The sequence below is a fragment of the Pongo abelii genome, chromosome 5 (assembly GCF_028885655.2).
Source record: "Pongo abelii isolate AG06213 chromosome 5, NHGRI_mPonAbe1-v2.0_pri, whole genome shotgun sequence".
NCBI lineage: Eukaryota > Metazoa > Chordata > Mammalia > Primates > Hominidae > Pongo > Pongo abelii.
This window is the reverse complement of record NC_071990.2, coordinates 69,523,254-69,548,364: the sequence shown is the minus strand read 5'-3', so window position 1 is coordinate 69,548,364 and position 25,111 is coordinate 69,523,254. Positions and strand designations below refer to the sequence as shown.

The following is a 25,111-nucleotide window of genomic DNA, read 5'->3' as shown; positions in this document are numbered from 1 at the left end:
GAAGCTCAGAGCAAGTACTCTTAGTCATCACACCCTACTCCCCTGCTTCCATTCCCTATCTCCCTTACTCATGATTGAGAAAATTATTAGCCTTTCTGGTTACACAATGCCTTTTGAGCAGAGGATCTCAAGGTATCAGGTTGTGTCTTGAAGGCTAGAGTTGTACTGTAATTCCAAACCAGAAAAGCCTTCCCAGATCTTATTTAGTCAACAAAATTATACTACCTCTACAGATGAGGGCTATCATTATATGAGGGTATTATATTATCATATTAATAGTTGCTTCCACATTTATCAACCCAATTTTTAATATAAAAAAGCCTATAGTGTCTGGCATTGAAACCAATGGAGAAATCATACTCCAAGGTCTTCACCAAGTGACTTAATCTATTGATAATCAGCATGGGAGTAATCCATGGTGCAACATATCTGCTTGCTCATCAAGTGTTTTAAGATAAAAGATTTGGCGGGGTGCAGTGGCTCACGCCTGTAATCCCAGCACTTTGGGAGGCCAAGGTGGGTGGATCATGAGGTTAGGAGATGTAGACCATCGTGGCCAACATGGTGAAACCCCATCTCTACTAAAAATACAAAAATTAGCCAGGCATGGTGGTATGCGCCTGTAGTCCCAGCTATTCAAAAGGCTGAGGCAGGAGAATCGCTTGAACCAGGGAGGGGGATGTTGCAGCGAGCCGAGATCGTGCCACTGTACTCCAGCCTGGCGACAGAGCAAAACTCCATCAAAAAAAAAAAAAAAAGATAAAAGATGTTTTGTTGAAATTACTACTTCTGCTTTCAATTTAATTCCTTGATCACCTACCTCTGAATCATTTGTTTAGAATATAGTCTGAACTTAAAAAAGAAATCAGAAAACTAAGGTTAGTGTTTCCTATTTAGTCTCAGCTATTGAGAAACAAATTTCTTAAACCTAGGGGATGTATCAGATAAACAAGTAGCTTTCCAATGCTGAGTAATGACCTGTTTCAAGGTCATGATTAATTTTTCTTAATGAAATAGAAAATAATGGAGAATATCAGAGTGTATTATTACACAGAGTGAGGTAAATATTATTTTGGAAAGCTCTAGTTTTCAACTGCATGTTAATGTAACTGTGTGTTTTACAGCAAGTCACAGTCAAAAACATGGGAAAACACTGATCTTCTGTTAGGTCCACAGAAGTGTGGCCAATGAGTAGGAACATGCCTGGGTAGAGACTGGTCCTTGCATTCAGATGAGTTTCAGGAACACAGTACATTGTGAGGACTTGTGGACATTTCTATGTGCGTATTCTTTCCAATATTTTCTTTCTTCATCCCCCAAATCTAAACTGTCTCAAGGACCTTTTTTTTCCTTCCATGAAGATGTTTCTTTCCTCTTTTCTGACCTACTGTCACTAAGACATGCTCTCTTCTTTTCTCATATCTAGGCCATTGCCATAGCACCTCCATGGGCTTATTCCCCCTCCTTCCCTACTCTTCCTCTACTCACCAATCCATGTTATTTACCTTTTCAGACTATCTTTCTAAAAATAATCTTTATATTTAGTAAATCTGTTTATAGCGAATCAAGTTCAAACTCTTTTATGTGGCCTCAACTTTCCTGCCTTTATGATCTGCATTTTCCACCACGCATCCTATTTTCCAAAATATTTTCCAAAGTAGGATGCATGGTGGAAAATGCAGATCATAAAGGCAGGAAGGTTTTTCTAATGGACATGCCATTCTTATATGATTTCTATACTTTTGATTGCATAGTTTAATTATTGAGTGTGTCTGTACCTAACTTGCTTCTCCAAATTCTATCTTAAGTCCTAACTCTCCCATGACATCTTTACTTACTGCTGTTGTTCAGACCTCTTTCGAAAATTCATAGAAGTGGAACATGCTATACTTATATCACTCCAGTATAGCCTCATTCAAGTTATTTTTTTTCTTCAATGATATTATAAGCAGCTTGAGGACAAGGCCCGTGTTTTTCTTCTATGTTGGTAATTAAAATACTAGCAATAATGGCATTATGTAGTACTTACTATGTGCCAAGTAATAAATAAATATTATGTATGGACCATTATATATTTTCGAGCCTCACCATATCCCTGAAAAATAGATAACAGTTGATCTTCATGATTCACAGATTTTATATATCTGAATTCAACTATGTGTTAAAATTTATTTGTAATATTGAAACTAGAATGCACAGCACCATCATAGCCAACTGTGGACATGCACAAAGTGGTAAAAATTTTGAGTTGGCCAATACGCATTTTTCTAGCTGAGGTCTAACATGATGATGCTCTGCCTTTTTGTTTTAACCCTTATATTATAACCAAGTATCCATTTCAGATCATTTTATTGCCACATGTTTCATACTTTTGGGGCTTTTTGTTTTGTTGATTTCACTGCTTAAAATGAGCCCAGAATGGTGCTGAAGCAGTATCTAGTGATCTTAAGCACAACAAAGGTATGCTATACCTTACATAGAACATAAGTATGTTTGATAAACCTTGTTTAGGCATGAGATAAAGTGCTGTCGCCTATGAGTCCAATGTTAGTGCATCAACAACATACATTAAACAAGGTATATTTTAACTGAAAAACACATAAAACAAAGTCATTTTGATTGGTTGATGAAAATGTTGTGACCAGATTCTCAAAGAAACCTAATCCTGTATTTCCCTTTGGAGCAATGGTTCAGTATTTGTTAATTCAGTGTTTGCTGTAATGTTATAAACTACATCTATCACAAATAATGAATTGACTATTATCTCTTCTTTATTTCTTTTTTACAGAAACTAAGAAATAAAGTAGACAAAGATTAAGTAATGTGCCTGAAGATACCAAGATAGTTGGACAGGCTGAAATTTGATTTTAAATATGTCTGATTAAATTTTATTAAGTCTTAAAGTTTCTGGAGCCAGCAGTGCAAACTCAATCCTCTATTGATAGAATAAGATTCAGAATGAATTATTTCAGTGGTCAAAAAAAAGTAATTGAACAAGTTTTTTTTTTTTTCTTTGTTTCCTCTGAATTAGATATTCAGAGCAGTTTTCTAATATTTTGTGAAACAATGTAAGTTCCTCAAACATTATTATATTACCCTTAGTTATTCATTAATTGTATCAACAAATATTTGAGTGTCTACATGCTTCGAGTACCAGGCCAAGCCCTAGGGACAAAATAATCTCTCAAAGAGCTTAAAAAATATTGCTGAAGGCAGACCTAGCAACAATAATTATGATGCTGTGTGTGAAAATGCTGTAGTACGGATGTTTACAAGATTTCAAAAGCCCACAGAAGTAGAAAAATATCTAATCTGCCTGGGATTTGGTGAGAAGACTTTTGAGAACAACAACAACAAAAACTATCTTTAAGCTGGATCTTAAAGAAACATACGTCAGATGAGAAAAGGGAAATCTGGCCGGTCGCGGTGGCTCATGCCTGTAATCCCAGGACTTTGGGAGGTCAAGGCGGGCGGATCACGATGTCAGGAGATCGAGACCATCCTGGCTAACACGGTGAAATCCCGTGTCTACTGAAAATACAAAAAAATTAGCGTGGTGTGGTGGCGGGCGCCTGTAGCCCCAGCTACTTGGGAGGCTGAGGCAGGAGAATGGTGTGAACCTGGGAGGTGGAGCTTGCAGTGAGCTGAGATCTCACCACTGCACTCCAGCCTGGGTGACAGAGCGAGACTCTGTCTCAAAAAAAAAAAAAAAAAAAAAAAAGAAAAGGGAAAGCTATACCACATAGCTTTAATGAATAGTCTTGGAGTTATGACAGTCCAAAGGTATGGAAAAGAATATGCTTGAAGGGAAAAGTTTTTGAAATATGTTCTACTAGTTTTCCAAAATAAAATTATTACTGTGGCTTATCATTCCAAAACAATAAGCACATTTTTATTGTATGAGGTTTTTACAATTTTAACATCTCATAAATCAAGGTTGGGACTTAAAATGAAAGATAGCTTAGTATTGTCACAGGTATACACACAACAGCTTTTCTTACATACAGGGCACAAATGAAGGCGTATATTATAGGTAATATTGTCTAAACCAGGATAAAATATAGTTTTATAGTCGTGTCCAAAGATGGGTACTTTCAGGAAAGAATTGGATCTTAGAGGGAGCTTCACCTTATGACCCGACAGCTGGCCAGACAAATCCTCTGCACCACTTCTTCAGGGTACAGCTGCATATGTTGCATTCACTTCTCCTCTTAGAGATCTAGTGAGTGGCTAGTTGAAAATAGTGATAATGTCATAAATTATTTCCTTTGTTTCTTCTCTTTTTTACTGATCTATTTCAGTTTTGGCATCAAAAATAAACAATGGGTATCATATATAGGCTTTGACATGGACTTAATCATAATATGCAACAGTTGCCAAAGAGTTAAGTGGCTACATGCAGACAGAGTAATGAATGAAGGGAAACAGCTTTGCTGGTAGTTAACCCACGTTCCTTACCGAAGTAATTGTGCCCATTTTAATGGAATTTGGTGTTGATTTAGTAACGTGATACTTTTGGGATTCAGCCATGCATTTTTTTTTTTTAATAAATAGAAGTGATACTCTTTTCCTTTGATAAGTTCTAATTATCTTCACTGGATAATCAGGATGGAATAAGGAAAAGCTATACACTTTTTCGGTTTAAGAAAAATGTAGGGGTTATAGATGTTGCTTCTTCTTTTCTCCATTGTCAACGGCAGCAAATTATTGCTCTTAGTAAAAGAGGGCATTAACTCCAAGAACTTAAACTGCAGTGGCTCATGTGATTTTAATGCTGTCCCTCAGTAACGTGAATAATCTGGGGAAAGATTAACTTCACAATTTTATTAATTTCTTAAGGTGAATACAGTATTCTGATTTATGAAGTTGTCAAGCTACATGTTAAAGCAATGAAAGAAGAAAACTGTACTAACATTAAAAAATAGATTTGTTGTGAATTGATTTAGGGGATGACAACAATAATAACATATAATTTGAAATTTTAAGGGTTCATACAATTCTATGGATTTGTTAGTTAAAATACTTGCATAAATCTCTCACATTCTGAATCACTATTACTGAACGGAGATAGATAATATAAAAAATAAATATTATATACAAATACAAGAACAAAGTGTCTTAGTGGTATTTAGAAACCCTGCTGAATTAAATTTTTCATGAACGAGTTTCCTCCATAGGCCAAAAAGTAAGTTACCTTTTAGAAATGATCATTAAAAACAGGAGTCATTTTAACCAAATGACCTCATGTGTTGGGAGGAATCAGGCCAATTCTTATGATCCTAATTCATAATTTTTATTTATTTATTTAAGACAGAGTGTCACTCTGTCACCCAGGCCGAAGTGCAGTGGTGTAATCTCGGCTCACTGAGACCTCCGCTTCCCAGGTTCAAGAGATCCTCCCACCTCAGGCTCCAGAGTAGCTAGAATTACAGGCATGCACTACCATGCACTGCTTTTTTTTTTTTTTTTTTTTGTATTCTTAGTAGCAACAGGGTTTCACCATGTCGTCCAGGCTGGTCTCAAACTCCTGACCTCAAGGGATCAGCCTGCCTCGACCTCTCAAAGTGCTGCGATTACACACGTAAGCCACTGCGCCCGGCTTAATTCATAATATCATCACAGCCATATTAATTGTCTTCAAAAGTTTTCAAGGTCTTCACGGTTTAATTCATTTGATTTTCAATAGAAAAAAATATATGTATATGCACATAGTTGTATGTGTTTGTGTATGTTTATTGGAGTACATTCCAATAATTTACTAACCAGATATCCAATCTTTTCCTATGATCTTGCTAATATAAGCTATTCTGTCTATAGTAGTTAGTATATAGTAGACAATTCTATGTCTCTTTCATCAAAATATCAAATCAAGTTTTTAATTGAGTAAAACATTACCAGCCATTTTTAATAAAATACCTTGCACATAACTACATTTAAAAGAATATATTTCCTTTAATTTTACTTAATTTCTCTTTTACCTTTGCTCATCATTTTCTAGTGGAAAAAGGATGAAAAAAGTTCACAGGTACCTCTGTGATTATTACCACTACTTTTGTTGTTAATACATTCAACAAACATTTGTTGAACATCTTCTATAGACAAGATTCTATGTGAAATCTTATTTGCAGAAGGTGGGCTGGCACTTGGCTAGGGTCCAAAGATGGATCAGAAACATGTCTTTTTTTTCAAAGATTTGCTAATTAGTGCTGACAATAGAAGATATGATGAGAAGCAGAAGAGGAAATGCTCTTGGAATTCACAGGCCCATAAGACCTGAGAACTTCAACAGCAGATTGAGAGACCAAGCCGGTCTGAAAACACAGAGGAAGCAAAGACCCAGAGCCAAGAACATACAATGCTTTCAGAAATCAGGAAGTGGTTCATTTACCTCAAGTGGCTGGTCTGTGAGGAGAAAGAGTAATCCACACATGAGGCTGGAAAGGTAGGTAACCTACATATGTGGAGTGTACTAGGAGGCAGTATAATGACTTCAAGTTGTCATTCGGGGAGCCTTGAAGCTCTACCAAAGGTTTTGGAGTAGACAGTGAAATAATCAGAGCTGTTCTATGATAAATTATAGTACCACAGTATATAACATCGCTAGGGATGTAGGTAAACAGGTGAGGGAGGATCAAAGGGAAGAGGCCACAGGAATCATGTAGGCTGAGGTAATTAGAGGCTGACCTGGATGACAGTAGTGGGAAGAGAGAGGAAAGAATGGATGAAAGAGGCATTAAGTAGGCAGACCCAAGAGAAAAGAGAAAAGGAAAAAGTCAAGATGGCATTTCAATTCTAGCCTAGGGACTACTAATTCTATTTTTAAAAAGTGGAGAAATGCAAGAAAACTTGGAATTAAGATTAGTTTATGCCACATTAATCCTGAGTTGCTAGCCAATTAGAAATGCCCAGAGCCCTTGGACATGGCAAAAACTAATGTGAGGTTCAAAGAATATTGATGAAGATTATAAACCAGAGTTTATAATCAAGTGAAGAAGACAGTAAATATTTGCAAATTCTTTGTATAAAATTGTGGGAAGTAGAATACAAGAGATTAACATTCTTTGAAATTTCAGAGAAGAGAAAAATCATTTTCAGATAGAGGTGGGGGTTGGTCATCCGGAGTTCAGAAAGACTTATCAGAGTTGAGCTAGAATTGTAACAGGTAGAGATGGAAGAGGAAGGAATTTCAGAGAAGGAGGGCATTCCAGATGCCCCAAAAGACACTAGTAAAGTTAATGACATAGGAAAATGCAGCTGCCATTTATGAGGCAATGAGGAGGACACCAATGTGCTTAGGACTTTGTGTATACTTCCTTTGACGAAGTAGGATGGAAAGAGAGAAACCTATTTCTGACTAGACTAAAATGAAACAAGATAATTAGCCAAATTGCTCTATTTAAGTCAAACCAGCTAATGTCCATGACTAAGCAACTGGTTAATGGAATTCTTCATTGAATTTATGCACACAAATAAGTAGCTCAGTCAAAACATGTTCTAAATATAAACTGGTCATATTAATTTCTTGAACTTCCACACATAAGAATTTTGAAGCCCTACACTTTTGAGAGTTAGAGATTATTTCATGGAGTACTTTGCCTAATGTTTCGACTGTGAACAGAGTTTATGAGATTCTTTTTGAAATCACAACTTGTATTTTGTGTCAAAGACTTTAAATACTATTTTTAATGTAAATATTAATAGAAGCATTTCAGAACTACAGGGAAAAGTACTTGGTTACTTTATTAACATTTAAAACTTAGGAAAAAAATCTGTTTCATCTCTGTAAGAGAAAAGCATCTTTGAAATGTTCAAAAGATAATAATCTTCCATCCGCTCCAGGCAATGTACTTTTACAATTATAATTTTAAATATGGACAGTGGTGATATAATACAGAATTCAGCACCAGTAATTCTCATAGCAGTTTTTTTTCAGTTGTATATGCATATGATTTTAGCAATATATGTACCTCTATACAAATTAGGGTGTCAGTATTATTTATGAAAGTTTCCATGATTCTAAAAAGCCTTCTTTTCCTCTTTCCCTCAATAGCTAATTAAAATAAAACAAAACAAAACAAAATAAAAAAATCCTGTGTTTTCCAAGGGAAATACCAATAAATTTACAAATTTAGAGTAGGCTGAAGGAACATAATACCTAATTTGGGAGTTTTGTCAAATCTTTAATGAACTTTATGCAGAGATACGGTAAGAACATTATGCTGAAAATGCGGAAATCAACTCAGCAGTCTTTGTAGAAGTACCTTTTAATCTACAGCATAAAAAGAGTTAATCTGAAATGCAAACTGTAGTTGCATTAAATATGCTTTGTTTGCCATTCAATAAGCTTTGTTTTAATGGCAAAGGCAATACTGATATTGGGTGAGTACTTAAACTTTATTATGGAAATAAATGATGTTGTTCTAAAAGTCTTCCAAGACAAGAAAAATATGCTGTGAGAAGTTATTGAATTTCCTATCTTCTTAGCTAGAACGATTTTCTATTTGCCTTATATTTTCAGGGAATAGTTTGATAAAATTAAATATGTTTTTCCCCCCACTAATAGCAAAACCCTAAACAAACTTTAAACTATTTTTTTTGCATGTTATAGTTAATGTGTTTTCATTATGCTTAATGCACTTTTAATAGTCTCCTATGGTAAGAAGGTATATTAAATGTGGGAATAAAATATCCATGATACCACCTTGAATTTGCTATAGTGCCTTTTATCTGGGGGCTCAAAGCACTTCACACATGTTCTCATTCAGTATCTCCTTGAGGTGTAATATATGCATTTTATGGGCGAGGACACTGAGGTGGAGAATGACTAAGGGAATTGAGGTCATTTCCAGAGCTCACACTAAGCATAAGACGGCTGCTCATACTTGGAGCTGCTCACACTAAGCTCCAAGATGGCTGCACTGGCTTCGTGGGACCAAAAATTGATTGCATCTCCACTAGCCTTTTCCTTCATGAACTTGTCTCCCTTACCTGGACACCATCGGATGCAGGGATGTAACTTGCCCTTTTAAATGTGTCTGTCACATTTCTCAGGATCTCCACAGACATCAGAAGATCGCCTGCATAGAAATTTTTTCTCTGAGTTAAATCCAACAGTGTCTTGGTCACCTGGGACATTCCATCACCTGCCAGCATTCGCTGCCCCTTAGCAAGGTGCTCTTTAATCTGTGATGGTCAAAAGAACAGAGCAAACATCAGAATCTTCATTACCATTTATCTGAATAACTTCATCAAACAACTTTATTTAAAATTTCTCAGTCAACTTAAAATAACCTTGCAATGCTTGGGAGGATTTGAAAACTGTAAATTGTGTGTATCCCATACTCAGATGGATAAACATCCAGCATGCAAGAATTAATGAGTGTATACTTTTCGGCAGGCTTGACAAACTTGCCATTTCTAGTTAGAACACACAATTCAACACATTTGGGAAAATGTGAATTAATTTAGGTTCTTAATTGGAGTAAAAATCAAAAATACTTTAGCATGTGGTAAACATGAGGGACTGTTTAGTAAGGTTTGATCAGAGATGGGTGATTATAAACACTTCAAAAATAGCCATTTTTACTAACAAGCTGAGCTTATTAACTTTTGCCTTACCTCTTAAAATGAACACATCTTCATAGAGCAGCAAAGAAAGTTATTAGCAGCACAATTTTACTTAAAATATCTTTAAACTTTGGAGATTTACTATGACATGATTGAAAACCAGATTGCTTTAGCTTTATTATTTTTTTTAAACAGCAAAAACAATTAAAAACTCTCTGCTGGGTCTTCAGCAACAGAATGAACTATTAAAATGCAAAGCTTAAATTAGTTTGATGGCCAGAGAAATGTGCTGCCAATTCTTATATTTGCTTGTTTTACAGTTCAAGGGAGGAAAAACATCTTATAATGCGAAAGAATAGTAAGGTAAGAGAAGGTAAAGAAATAGCAGGAATCCATTATACTTTTACTTGTTTACCAGAAGTTTAATCTGTACCTCTTCTTTGCTAAATTTGTTATAAAATTAACTAAAAAAACATGAAATAATCAATAATTAACAGGCCAGAGAAATAGTGAAATAGGAAGGTTAAAGTACATTAACTGTAATTATCAATTTTCCATCAAGAATTGTGCCAACAAATCTTTTGAAGTATGGCAATCAATCTGAACTAATCAAAAAAATATAAATTTTCCAAGTATTATATTTCAAAAAGTGTTGAAATTTCATATATTTTACTTTTCTTTTTCTGTAAAGATGTCTAAAACAATTTTGGTAAAATAAAATCTTCAGAGACATACTTTATTTCCATTGTATTATGCTAAAAGTCATAAGGTATTTAGGTACTTTACTTCTCCCTATTTTCTTCTTTCATTTCCTTTCATCTCTCTTTGGTAGCTGCCATCAACCATGGACTAAAACCCAAATGACTGACATGGCATCAGTAATCTGGCTCTTGCCTGTCTCTATAGTGTCAATGCTAATTGTCTGGCAATGGAGTGATATTTACATATTTATTCATGAAAGAGACACAGCACTGGCCAATAAGAAGGACATGAACCCTCAAAGTAGAAGCCAGCTGGTTTCTACTTTGTACCAGGCTGTACCACCAGGCTGAACTCCAGTCCTGCTTCTAAACTACTGGTAATTATTTGTAATTTTCTGTTCAGGTCATGCGTTTCATGACTTCAGATTTTTGCAATAGATATTCTACCCTCTTTTCTTCCACGGTCTTTTGTTTAAAAACCACTCATATTTAGTTCTTGTTCTTCTAAATAACTAAACAGAGTTAATCAAAGCCTTCTCTTGTTATCCTTTATACAGACATGACTTTTATCACAGAGAATGGTGATTATCTGCTTAAATATTTTTCTGTCCCAATAGTCTTTCTGAAACTTGAGGGTAGTCTCCCTGCCTTATTCACAGTCTTAGCAAACAGCATAGCAATATTTTGTTGCAGTGAATTCAGTGGTTATGCCCTAAGTACACCTTTGTGGTGCAATATAATGGAATGGGCTTTAGAGCCAGGTGTGCCTAGGTTTGTGTTTCAACTTTGCAGCTTATTATTTATGTAATTGAGTTCATTGGAGACTCAGCTTACCATGTCTCCTCTGAAATTTGAAAAATAGATCTATATATTAAAAATGTTTTAAAAGTCATTTTCTTAACACAATTTAACCCACACAAGCCTAAGATAATTAGCAGAAGCTAGAGCATACAGGAAAGCATCTTGCTTTCCCACGGTCTGTGTGCCCTACATGCTCTAGTTTCTGCGGACTTCTTCCCCCTTTCCCGCCATTTGCTGTGTGCTAGTGGCACTTGCCTTTTTGCTCTTCCTCAATAACATTAGGAAAATGCATATCTCAGGGCCTTTGTCTTGCTTTTTTTTTTTTTTTTTTTGTGGGAGCAGGGGGATGGCAGGGGCCTTGAATAGTCTTTCCACAAGCATTCACATGCTTTTTGTTGCCTTCTCAGAAAGGTCTTACCTGACTTCCTACCTAAATGGAATCCGTGTCATTCTCAGTCATCTCCCAGACTTCATCGTGCTCAACCTTACCTGCCATTGTGCCTTCTATTTCTTGGTTTATTCATTTTTCTGCCTGTGCCATTAAAATATTAATATGAGCTTTCTGAAGGAGGAAGTTTTGTTTATTATTTTATTCCCATTATCTAGAAGCTCATTCAATATACTGAATGAATGAGTTAAAGGAATGAATGGGTTATTGAATCAACTTCCATCTATGCTTAGGTTGTTAGGTCATAGGATTAAGTTAGGCACACTTGAAAGATGTAACTCACTCATGAACATAGTCCATAGGAAACACTGGTAATAAATAGCATGAGACAAACACACTACCTGACTTAAAGAGGTAGTGCTGCTTCTGAGCTGAAAAATGTCTGGCGCTCTAGCTGCACTTGTCCTTTTGCTCTTCCTCAATAACATTAGGTACAGGCGTGTCTCAGGATATGCAAGAAGGGTGAGGAAAGTTTTGAAGAGAAATGAAGGTAATAGAGTCTAACCTAGAAAAAGTCATGAAATTCAGTCCTCAGTTTTGTGCTGGCAATGCAAATCACAGCTGTGATACTCAAAGCTGCAGAAGATTAAATTGTTCTCCATTAGGAATGGAATGTAGCAATGGTTGCCACGGTAAATAATTAATGTCTGACTGCCTCAAATCAGCCCTTTCTCTATTATTTTGGCAACCCATACCTGTGCCTGTGAGGGATTTAACTTGTACAGATCTAATGTATGCTTCTCCTCAAACAAAAATATCAAAACATAGAATTGAATCTTGAGAAATAAAACATTTAGACATGTTTTCTGTTTGCAATAAAAATAGTTACAGAAGGCACTGGATGGCTCAACTAATAGGAAGGCCAGTCTGTCACGTCTGGGTCAGCATCAGATCTGGCCCAAGTCAGTAGTAAATTAACGTCATTGCCATCTGACAGCTGCTTAGAAGGCTTATGTAGAATGAGTTGTTGTCAGTCCAGCTCTTAGCAAACAGGTGCCCAGATGACAACACCAGCTCTAACAATTGGCACTGATTAGCATCCTTCCTGGCATTGTTGGTGAAAAGCACTCGGGACAAATACCTTGTAATATTTTTACACACTGGTGAGACTATTCATTGCCTTTATGTAGGGTATAAAGAATGTTTGAATAACATACGTTTCTGTCCAGAACGTATTTAGTTGAAAGACAATTTCCCAGTTCTTGATCTTCTATCCACAACATATGCATACTGTGAAGAGTTCTCTTTTTTTGCCTTATGTCTACTCTTTCACTACCTATTTCCTAGAATGACATGTCCAGGTTTATCTGCTAGATTGTTTTCCCTTTTTTCTTTCTCGATTATGAAGTTGAGAATAAATGGGTTTGCTCATCTTACCTCTTCCTTGTTTCAAACTGTCCTTTATTTGCATTCTACTTCTCTTCCTTTGTTGTCGTCTCTATGGTTTAATTCTATGGTTATTTCTAAGGTTTTGAATCCCATCCAATCCCTCCTTCAATATTTCTCTCTCAAAAAAATGGCCTGATATCATATATCTTATTTAAATATAAACTTCTCTTATTGCTACTTCCTTTCAACTACTGTTTTCTCCCTGGTTCTCTTCAAAATCAATATCAGAGGTACAACATTTGGTTTGAGCCCAACAACTTTTTAAGTTGTAACTTAAAATTTCCAGTTACCTACAAAGTATGCTTTCTGGAAATCTTGCTAGTATGTCATGTCTAAGTAGCACTTGTAATAATAAAACCTAGATTTAAATTGTGGTTCTACTACTTATTACAAATAACCATCAGAAAAATTATTTAACTCTCTCCTGGATTATTTGATTTATCTGTAAAAAGGAGAAAATAATCACGTTGTTATTATGATGGGTTAATATAAAAATAGAGGTTAAAGTGGACATTCAATGACTGTTTCCTCTTCTCCCAAATTCAAGATCGAATTTCTCTAAATACTAGCTATACAGTGTTTCTCATCTCCATCCTTTTCCTATAGACACGAGATGGATCCTGGTAGGTCTTCAGTACTTAACTTCCAGAAGATTGATTCTTTCTTCAACTGAATCTAATTGGCTATTTATTCTATTCATTAATTTCAATGACAATATTTTACTTATAGAAGTTCTGTTTAAAGTTTTTCATATTCTTTAATATCTAACTGTTCTTTCACATCTTAATGATTTTAATTATTTCTGTTCTTTCACATCTTAACGATTTTAAACAATACATTATAGTTTTAAAAATATTTTCTATTCTTTTAAATTTCATGTTTTGCTGAGTCTCCTGATTCCTGCATTTGCTGATTCTTCCTCATAATGTTTTGCTTCATGATATTTATAATTATTGTAAACTTATATTCAGTGGGATATATTTATCTTTTGGGAGCCCCAAGTGCCTGGTTTGTGAAACAGTTGTTAGGGATGCTTTTGAGTGCATTTCTCTGGGTGTGGAGCCTTCAGGCAGTTCACTGGTCCTGAATAAATGTATGCAAATTTTCATGTTAATTCCATCTGTTCTTGGTTCAGACTAGGAGTTTCCATTCCTGAAAGGCAATTTATTTCCTCTTCTCCAAGAAACTCTGTATGAATTACAAATTTCTTAGACACATTGCAGGCCTGAGAATGCATAGGGTTTTTCTACTTCATGAGGCTAGAACAGCAATACAGTGCTGGGTCATTGCTGGAGGCCTGGAAGGACATCACTGCTTGTGTAAGAGGTGTTGTTAGCATCCTCACGAAGGCTTTAGGACCTCAGCTTCTAGCACCCGAGGCTTATGTATGATCTAACATTCCAATAGCTTTTTCCTACAGTTCTGGCTTTGATATCCCCCTGCGTTAATTTCCAATACCTAAGGATTCCTAAGTCTTTCTTTTGAGAGAAGCTGTAAGTCAATATTTGAAAATATATACTTCCTATAGTTTAGGCAGAAGTCATTATGATCTACAACGGTCAGCTTGGTTCAACCAACTGCTCTGTTACGACTACTACAGGTACCCTTGTAACAATCTGTCTAAATTTCTCACCACTTCTCCCTGCAATAATCATGGATTCTGTATTCGCTCCCTGACTCATGCTATTCTGTCACTTTAAATGCTCTCCCAAAATCCTCTCATTAAATTGTTCTCTCTCTTTTCTCCTTCACGAATTCTTTTTGGATAACTGCAATCATGATATGATCTCTATTTTCAGGCTCATAGAGGTAATCTTGCTGTATCTTATATTACTATAGTGTTTGTGTTGTTATCTTATCCATTCCACTAGACCATAAACTCCTAAAGAGCCTGTAGTTTCTTCTTCATCTTTGTTTCCCCTATAATCTCTAAAACACTATGTGACACACAAAAGTACCTGTTCAAAGGGCTTGCTGAACTGAACTAAAACTACAGGAGGATTTTATTTTACTTTCAACTATAATCCACAAATGTTGGCAAGGTAAAAGCAGTAGTCCATAATTATTCAAAACAAAGAAATATGTAATAATTGGAGAACTTTTACACTTCCTGACAGAATTGCTTTGTAAACTATATCCAATTAATATAAGTAGGCAAATGAATTCAGAAATTTTAGACATCTACAGTTATATATTGCTACCTTTAGAAAATAATAACAACAATCATTTATCATTCTGATTATATGGCAAGAATGACAATACATGTTTTATAAGGGGTACCGCACTTGAGCTTTAAAACAATCCTTGGAGGTGCCATAATGATTCACATTTACAGATGAAGGAGTGGAGACTTAGTAAGGTTAACTGCATTCTCCAGGATTGCATAGCTCCTAAGTAGTGACTATGGAGATTTGAGCTCAGGCAGTCTGATCCTTAGTTCATGTGCTTAACTAATACTGTATGCTTCACTCAGGTTTTATATGGTGCTTTCATTAGAAATTGTCAAAATGCTTATTTTGACAATATTTAAACGTGTTCGTATGTTTAATCTGTTCAGAATATTTAAAAATCATTATCAACCATGTTTGTGTTAAGGAGAAATTCAGTCTTTTTCATATGAAGAAACAAAAGACATGAAGCAACTCACCAGACTCTTGAGGTATTGAAAATTATTTGAGTAGTAGTGGTTTTTTTGGAATATAATGTGTAAACATTTCTAAAGCCATTTACCAATGCCTATAGAAGATTTTGTAGGTAGTTTTACTCAAGTGGAGGTTGAATAAAACCCAAGGTTACCTTAAGGACTCCATTTAGTTTGGGTAGCGTGTTTTGATTATTGTAATTCAATCATGGAAATAATTCAGAAAGGTTTTTATAATTTTCATATTTCCTTTTAAAATTATAATTATCAGCTATTATGCTTGCTCACATTGCAACACTGTGAGCATTATTGCTCCAAAGGACAAGTTTTAAAAGTTTCTGTGTCATTCATATTTACTACTATTAAGAAGATCAACAGTGAAAGGGGGAAAAATGAGTCTAAAAATAGTTGCTTTTCAGAGTTCTGGATTAAGCCTCCTTGTTCTTTTTATAGAGAGATGTGGAGAGGGTCATGGTTTAAAGAGTAGGTGTGTTTCTGAAATAACCTTATTCTTTTCATTTCAAGCCTCCCACTGCCAGCCACAGTTGCCGCTATTGTGTGAATATTAATAAAAGTTTATCATAGTTGCTCTGTGCAAATGATACATTTTAAACATCGTATATTTATATATTATTTTCACCATCAACTCCTACAGCCCATCTGCAAGGTATATTAAAGGCTTTCACAGTTCTAAGTGGCTTCAATTAAAAGATAATTATACATAGAGCTTTTTTCATAAAGCAACAATCTAAATATATATCTTTTAATTTAGTTCATAACCTGTAATTTCCTAAGACCAAAGTCACTCATTGGACAATGGTATTTGATTATTTATAAATCTACCTGAAGTCTCCAGGAAATATAGAGATTATTCTATGTGAAAAAGAAGGTATACCCTTAGTTCTGGTAAATGAGTATTTCTTAATTTTCCCTATGTTTGATATGAAGAGTTTGTGCTCATCTCAGAGTTGCCCTAAAGTGGAAACATCAAGTCTGAAAATAAAATCATTGTCTGGAGACAATATGATAGGGCAGATTTGGTCCAGAATTTCACTGCATAAATCATATATGTATCACATAAAACTCAGAATTGTGGGTTGAACAGCATTTGGCCAAAAGTGCTTCCGATATCCCAGTTTCTTGTCTGAGGAATATCTGAAGTGGCAGATTTGACAGCATGAATTTCAGAAATGAAAATTATTGTTGGGAATAAACTGAGCCATGGAGAAAATTGAGTCAGGTATAAACTGTGCATATTTTGCTGTGAAACCTGAAATTTCCAAAATAAGAATGAGAGCATAGTAAATTTGCCTATCCAATGTAAACAAGGAATAGCTTTAATTTCAGAGTTTTTGGCTAGAATTTGACAAAACTGCAATCCTGAGCAAAGGACATATGTAGGTGAGACTTCTTTTCTAAACATCAAACAAATCTAGATGTTCTCATAAATATTTTGAGCCAGCAGATGGAACTAGAGCATGCTCTGTGAGCTCAAAACAATATAGTGGCCACAGACTGGTGCCCAAGCTTTTAGAAACCTCCCCAATCAGAAGCAGAGCACTAAGTAACATGATGTTTCTCTGTATATTTCTCAATTCTATTTCCATTACTTGACTTTTTTCTGGTTCTAGGGATTGTACACCAGTCAGAATAGGATAGATCATGCTGTGCTGACTACTTCAAAATCTCAGTACCTGAAAGCCACAAAGGAATATTTATCACACTGCATATGCAACCCACACCATCAGGGAGGCTCTGTTTATTACAGTCCTTCAAAGGCTTGAGATGATGGAGGATAAAAGATCTTGCAATGGCAATGAATGACACTCTCAGGCCTGAACATGGCAATGGTCACCTCCATGCACAACCAATTGACCAGAACTAGCCACACAGGTACCTAACATCAATGGGGTGAGGAAGTACAATCCTGCCATATGCCCAGAAGAGGAAAATCAGATATCATCTAATATAATATGCTTTGTGATGGTATGATGCTAATAGTCATTTTACTTCTTTGCCTCTCTCTAATGCCAATGGATTGATTCATCAAAATATCAACGCTGGATAAAATCTACCACAGTGCTTCTCAAACTTTAATGTGCAGTGAATCGCAAAGAGCATTTTTCAAAGTTGCTGATTCTGATAAAGTAGGTCTGGGGCAGAGTCTAAGATGCTACGTTTCTAACAAGCTCTCAGGTGCTGCGGATATCTCTGGTCCTCAGAAAACATTCTGAATAGCAAGGCTTTAACAAATACCTTCCCTGCACCTGCATACAAGTAGCTGAACTTTATTGGAGAAAAATCATAACTAAACTGACAGCTATACTCTAAATTCTATATTTCCAACTTCAGGTTGTACACAATGCAGGCTGCTAATCCTATTATATTTCTCTAATAGGCTTATTTTCAACCTTCTGGAAATTACTGTTTTATACCTTTTCATCTCTCTTGGAAAGACACATATTTCCTCCTAAATCCTCACTCTTAGCTAATGGTCCTGCCTCATACTAAATGGAGAAAAAAAATCCATCAGATAAAAACCCCATAATCTCTCCCACACAAAACCCACTAAGCTCTTTTCACTGTATTCATCTTTCCCATCTGCTTTCCTCTGGTTATAAAGGAGAAAGTATCTTTTTTCCCAGCAAAGTGAATTTTTTGACTTTTGCTATGGCTAACATTTCTTTTTGCCTTCTTGGGTTTTCTTTAATTTTTCATGTTTCTCTTCTAAATTTTTACTGGATCATTTATTTTAACATATAAAAATGTTATAATATTTCTCATTTAAAACAAAACAAAATAATACAAAACCCTTTTTTGGCCTTACACATCCTCCTAACTACTACCCTATTCTTCTGCTCTCATTCATTATCAAAATTTAGAAAGAGATGAATACACAACCATTTTTTACTTCCTCATCTCCTGTTCTTTGTGTTGATGACTTCCAAAATTATTTCCTGTCCAGAAATTAGAATCTGAGTTTCCGACTCCCATATCCAATTACATTCTCCAGATTTAATAGAAACAACCTTTGACAACCCCAAACCTCATCTGTCCCAAATTATTCCTCATGGTCCTGCCTTCCCTGCCTTCCCTGCCTCAGAAAAATGACATTATAACCAGCCAAATGTGATTACTAACCTTAATAAAGGACACCATCATCTCTCGTCTGGATTACTGCAGCAGGTTTCAAAGTTTCCAGTCCTGTCACCCTATGGTCTATCCTCCATAGAAACCTCATATGACCCTCGTTAATTAGATCTAATCAAACCATCCCTCTTCTCAATGTGTTCCCATTGCACTTAGTATTAAATCCAAACTCCTGGCAAAGGCCTTAAGGCACAGCTCTCCAGCCTCATGTCATGACACTCTCTTCTTGCTTACTACCTCTGGCCAGTAGATCTTTTTGCTTTCTTAAAGACCTCAAGGTATTTCCATATGTTATTTTTGATACATGGAATGTGCTGTCATTTCCTGACATAGTCATTCTCTCTACTGTTTACATGTTCATCTCATGCATTCATCTCATCTTTCAGGTCACAGTATTAAATGTTATTTCTAAGAAGAAATAGAGAGACTGCACTGTTTTTTTATTTTATTTTATTGTAATCTGAAGTCATTTCCAAACATTATTCTGTATGTTGGCACCCTGCTAATTTCCTTTAACATATAAAAATTTGTAATTATGTTTAATCTCATTTCCTGTCTATTTATATTTACATTGAATTTATTGTGTGTTACATTCAAGTTGCTTCCCCAGGTCCTTGAGCTCTACTTGGCACCTAGTTAAAGGTCAATGATTATTTGTATAATGAATTAATGGGTAGATGAATGGACACATAAATGATTGAATAACACAGTATAGTTTCTTCTGTAATTTTTTTCCCTTTGGTATTAGTTTAAATATACTTCTCTATACAATTATATTCAATTACAATTATATTATACAATTATATATATACTATATGTATGTTATATACTATACAATTATATTCTATCCTATAAATAAGTTTCACTTCAAAAAGTTTCGGATGAGATCAGGCCCATTCAGGGTGGTATGGCCTTGAAGACATAAGTTCAATGCCTAAAACTGACTCTAACATTTATCCTCCAAGCCACACTAAAGGCATACTTTGGGAGAAGCTTAAAAATCTCCTCAGCTTTTAGTGATATAATCAGTAATAAGTTATAAGGTTAAAAATAGAAAAAAGTATATTTATTAGAGATATTTCATATATATATTAGGCTTCCTTAAAATTTCCAAGGGAGCACAATCATATGTAACTAAAGATTATTTTTCTTTTTTATAATACAATTTAAATTTACTGGTTTGGGATAATGTCTCACTTATATAAGACCAATGATTTTGTCATTGCAACTAGAAAAACTCACATAATTTACAAAAATGACACTTTCAAGGACATCAGAGAGCTATGTAAGTAGTGAGAATGAGATGAACTAAATTTCCAGGAAGTAGAGATCTTTTCTGAGGTAAGCCAAATATTTAATTCATTTTTTTTTCTCCTGCGAAAGTTTGTTAATTCTGGGTAAGAATTGAGGGTCAAGCATGGGTGAGGCAGAGTACCTCTAGGGTAGAAAGATAAATGAATGTAATTTGGTTGGCCAGAGATGGAAAAATATAGTGAAAATTTGAGGGGCCCTAAAAATCCTGCTGAATTTTTTTTTCTCGTGAGACATTTGCTGAGCTTCTGCCCTGTGTAAAAAGCTGAGGAGATAGGATGAAAACTTCTTAAATGCAGAATTGCAATTTTCCCTTTCCTTTAAGAGCTTTGGGAACTGAGGGAAGAGTCCAGTGTTAAGCACCCAGTTGATCTCACCCTCAAGACAGTTGACAGATTTGAAGTTGCTTGGGCAGAAAGCTAGAACATGGAACTAGCAACTTCTGAAGGCTGAGCTGAATCTCCCTCTGTCTCTCAGAGCTGACAGGATGGGCACATGTAGGCTCTACAAACATCATGGAGAAAGGCAGCCTAAGCAGATATAGTTTTATTAGAAGTGCAAAACAGCCCTGACCCAGATCAATTTCTGATTGAAATAAAGTATCAACTCCTTACTGTATTTGAATAGCTAAGGAAAGGAAGGATACTTTTTGGGATACATTAGCCAGTATGATTTGAAAACCATATGTTTATTTTATGCAATGTCTGACATTCAATAAAATATTACCGGATATGAAAAGTGGCCAAGAGATATGACAGACAAAAAGAAAAGCAAAGTAGACTCACAGATTATGCAGATGTTAGAGTTATAAATGTACTTTGGGAGGCTGAGGCAGGCAGATCACAAGGTCAGGAGTTCGAGACCAGCCCGGCCAACATGATGAAACCCCGTTTCTACTGAAAATACAAAAATTAGCCAGGCGTGGTGGCAGGCGCCTGTAATCCCAGCTACTCAGGAGGCTGAGGCAGGAGAATCGCTTGAACCCGGGAGGCAGAGGTTGCAGTGAGCCAAGATCACACCATTGCACTCCAGCCTGGGCGACAGAGTGAGACTCTGTCTAAAATAAATAAATAAATAAATAAATAAATAAATAAATTACAAAATAGACATTGTCCATTCTTTGGAGAACCCCAAAAGTGTTATGATCTTAAAAACAGAAACAAAGTGTATTCTAGACTAGGAGTCAGTAAACTACAGCCTGCAGGCCAAATCCAACCCATTGCTTGTTTTTGTATAAGTTTTGCTGAAACACAGCCATGCCCATTTTTTATTTATTGTCTGTAGCTGTGCTCTTGTACTACAAAGCAGAGTTGAATAGTTGCAACAGAAGCCATATGGCATGTAAAGTCTAAAGTATTTACTATCTTGTTCTTATAGAAGCAGTTCACCAGCCCTGTTCTAGACTTATAATACAATACATAAAGTCGCTACAATTGAAAGTTTTACAGGCATAATGGAAAACTCATTAGGAATTTGTGAAATATGTTGTAAACTCTGACATATGAATTGCTTAGGAAAGAAAGATTTAAATAACACCTCCCTTCCAAGTTTGTTTGTTTCCCATCAGCTTCAATAAATGTGAGCTATTATTATTTGCTGTAAACACAGTGAACACATAATTTTATTCACGACCACATGTTAAAAACTCCATGACTGTGGAGCTGAACTCAGATTTCAAAACTCTAACAGGTGGTTCTGAATAAAATAAAGAGACTTCTGCCCATTTTAGAGAAAGCAATACTCTTTAACTTTTCCTTGTTATTGTTGGGTTCTGCAATGATTATTTGAATTCTGTAAGTGAGTACTCACAACATTTTGGAGTGTGATGACAAGAATTAAAAGGCAGTCAAATGCTATGTCTTGAGTACTAAGTTGTCCACATGATTTCATGAGAGGACCATGTAGTTAGAAATACATGTATATGGATGCAAAAATCAATGTTATAATTAGTAATAATAACTCAGGTTACTGAATGTATACTACGGTCTGGTAACAATCCTGTTTAATTGGTCTGGAGTGACTTCCTTATTGATTCAGGGTTAAGAACTTCCACATGATTATAATGTTGTCAGGATTAAGAACTACTGATTTAGGTGATCCCTGCTTTTCCATGACTTGCCGTGTTCCAGCCTTATTGTATTACATAGAACTTGCAGAACAGGTAACTCCTGTCTCACAGGCTCACTCACCCCCACCTAATTGGTGAATACTTGAAAATTAAAATCATCTGCTAGTTCCTATGACCAGCTGAACCTCGGCAGTCGTTTATTGGTTTCTTAATTGCTCATTAAAGAAACAATAAGACAGGCATACTTTTTAGCTAAATACGTATTTGTTGTAAACAAGACCTATGATGGTATTGTTTTGTTTTCTTCCCCCAAATAAGCTGAAGTAATAAAATGTGTTATCGTCTTTTAGGCAATGTGCTGAGCATTTGTGCGATGAGATGGTGACCAAAAAAGTGTGATATGTGGGGAGTTTTGTTGCATTAACTTGAGAGAAAGTAGGGAGAAAAAAGGAAAGCAAATATTCTCCTACTTTTTGTCTCTCTCTCTTTGTCTCAGTTTCTTTGTCTCTCTTGGTCTCTCTGTCTGTAGCTCCAGCTATCTGTTCTAATAAAGTACCCTTAAGAGTAGAGGAAAGTAGGAGAAATAAAGTCCTTAAATGGGATTCAAGCTCTTTAACATCTGTAAAAAAATGTTAGGTAAAGATGACTAAATAATCACTCCAACATTTGTATTTGTTTGTTTCATGAAGATTTGAATCATAGAAACAGAGTTTTAAGGAACAATAACCTAAAAGGGGACATTTATACCTAACTCTTCATATTTCCCTGTGGAAGAGCTTCCATTAGAGTAGTATCTTTAGCCTTTCTCCATCTTCATCACTCACTCATCTCCAGGGAAGGAGGAGTGATATACCTGTCCAATAAATTTAGGAGAAAGCATTGGTATGCTTGGATCAACCCCCTTTGCTTTAGATTTGTCTACCTACAGGGGCATACCTTCTGCCAGTTACACACAGCTCGTCTCCCCAGGTGTGTGTTTGTATGTATGTAAAAGAGAGGAAGAGGAGGAAGAGGAGAGAAGAGAGAGAGAAAGAGAATGTTGCCTGTGATTGTTCTCATACACCAAAGACAAAAATAAGTCTATTTGTTCAAGTGTAGGCTGGCCCACTGGACTACAATATTTAGTCATGTTCTCCAAATAGCTTATAAGCAATAAGAAATGATATTGTTAATTTATTTGACTCCTGTGCCTATTTTTCAAGAGTTCTGCAATTATGTTTACTTTGTCTGGTATACAATTCAAAAAATACTCCAGAGTATCCAATGAAACATTAACATATTAAAAATTTAAAATTTCCAAGAATCTCACAACATTTAGCACTTTGTTCTCATATTCTCAATTTTATTTAATTGGATATGTGTATTTGTGTCTTTTTTAAAAAACGACATTTGTATGATAGTGTCTAACTTTGCATCTTATAAGGCTTCCAAATAAACTTCATAAGTATTAACTAATTGAAATTGTTATACAATGGCCGAATAATTTCATAAAGTGGTGTCACCAATCACTACACATTTCTAGGTATTTGGGGGCTGGAGAAATTGCACATGAAGGCTAATACTCGTTCCTTTCATGTGGTTAATATGCATAAACATTAAGTCTGGTGTATCACCTTCTCAGAACTCTCCAGCTACTAGTATCCTTCTACTGATAAGAAAAGTAGCAAAGTCGTGCTTTACTCAAAAATCTATGAAATATTTATTAATAGTATATGGTTAGTATTGTGTTAGGAACTATAGCAATGAAGATTTACAAAAAAAGAAAAAAACCAAATGTCCAACATGACAGATTAGTGATTTTATATATTAAACTTATTGATGGCCCTTTTGTTTACCTCAACTGGTTTATACTTGAGAGTTCACAGAACATACACAACTAATGTTTATTAATGATAAAATTTCATTTCAAATTTAGGTGATTGCTATATATTTATAAAGTAGGTATACACATGTATTGTAATCTATGTTTCAAATAGTTGGAAAACATAGATCTCCCTATTTTAAATATTTTTCTACAGTAGATTAAAATTAATTATTTTTGAATGAACTTTTAGAATATAGAGGGGTAAGAAAATGAAATCTCTCAAGGATTAAATGTCGAAATGATAAACTCTACTAGAGGAGAAAAATGCACAGTCTCCAAACTAATTTAAGAATTTGAGGAAGTCTCAAATGTTCTATATCACAAATACTATCTAGTTTTGCTACTTAGATAAAGCATGACTTAGCAAAGCAACAGAATGAGTAAGACTATGCAGAAACGTTGATCTCATTTCTGTTTCCAATTGAGTATGCAGAGTATGGATGATGAGGCTGATGTGTGACGTAAGCATTATTGAAAGCATAGATTCATTCATCCTATACTTTACTGAACATGTAAAAAGATCATGCTCTTTAGGCAAGCCCTAGATTTGTGTATGTATGCATGTACAAATGTGTGTGTATATTTCATACATGTATTTAAGCATAATTAATATGCCAAAATATATGCAACGTCTATCTTATCTCTATCATCTATCTGTGTATCTATCTACCTACCTATCTATCTACCTACCTACCTACCTATCCAACCATCTATCCATATCTAATTTATCTATACTTTTCTACAGGTACAGATCAAATTAAAAATTTGTTAAGTTCCAAAATTTTATTCTTATTGAAACAATACTTTAAACTCAAAATCAATTTCCTGAACCCAGAAATATTAATGCCCGTTGTTACACAACTCTTTCACAATGTATGATTATTTCATATATCTCATTTGTTCCATTCCAAAACTTCCACAGGTGCCAAGATGATGGAACCAATTCCATTTTGTAAATAGCAAGCTAAGACTTGAGTGTGATCATATGACTTTTTCTAAGAACATGTAAGCAGAAAATACTGCTCCCAGCAATAGAGTATAGGACAGATGATTTCATATCAAAAGTTCAGAAGGTTAAATGGCCTAAAGAAAAGAGATTAGGTGTTGGAACAATTGTGCCTAGGGCATATTTTTCACTCTTTACCTCACTGAAGTGGACTGCTCCCCTACA

At 35.2% G+C, this 25,111-nt stretch overlaps 1 protein-coding gene across 7 annotated transcripts in view; it reads right to left on the bottom strand.

The window, feature by feature from the left end:
- The window catches only part of ADGRB3 (adhesion G protein-coupled receptor B3), a 747,209-nt gene that overhangs the window by 382,898 nt on the left and 339,200 nt on the right, over positions 1–25,111 (bottom strand). For all 7 annotated transcript variants that reach the window (XM_024248975.3, XM_054557672.2, XM_054557676.2 and 4 more), the window contains one exon: positions 8,989–9,183. In XM_024248975.3, coding sequence (XP_024104743.3) covers positions 8,989–9,183 — 195 coding nt within the window. The remainder of the gene's footprint in view (positions 1–8,988; positions 9,184–25,111) is intronic.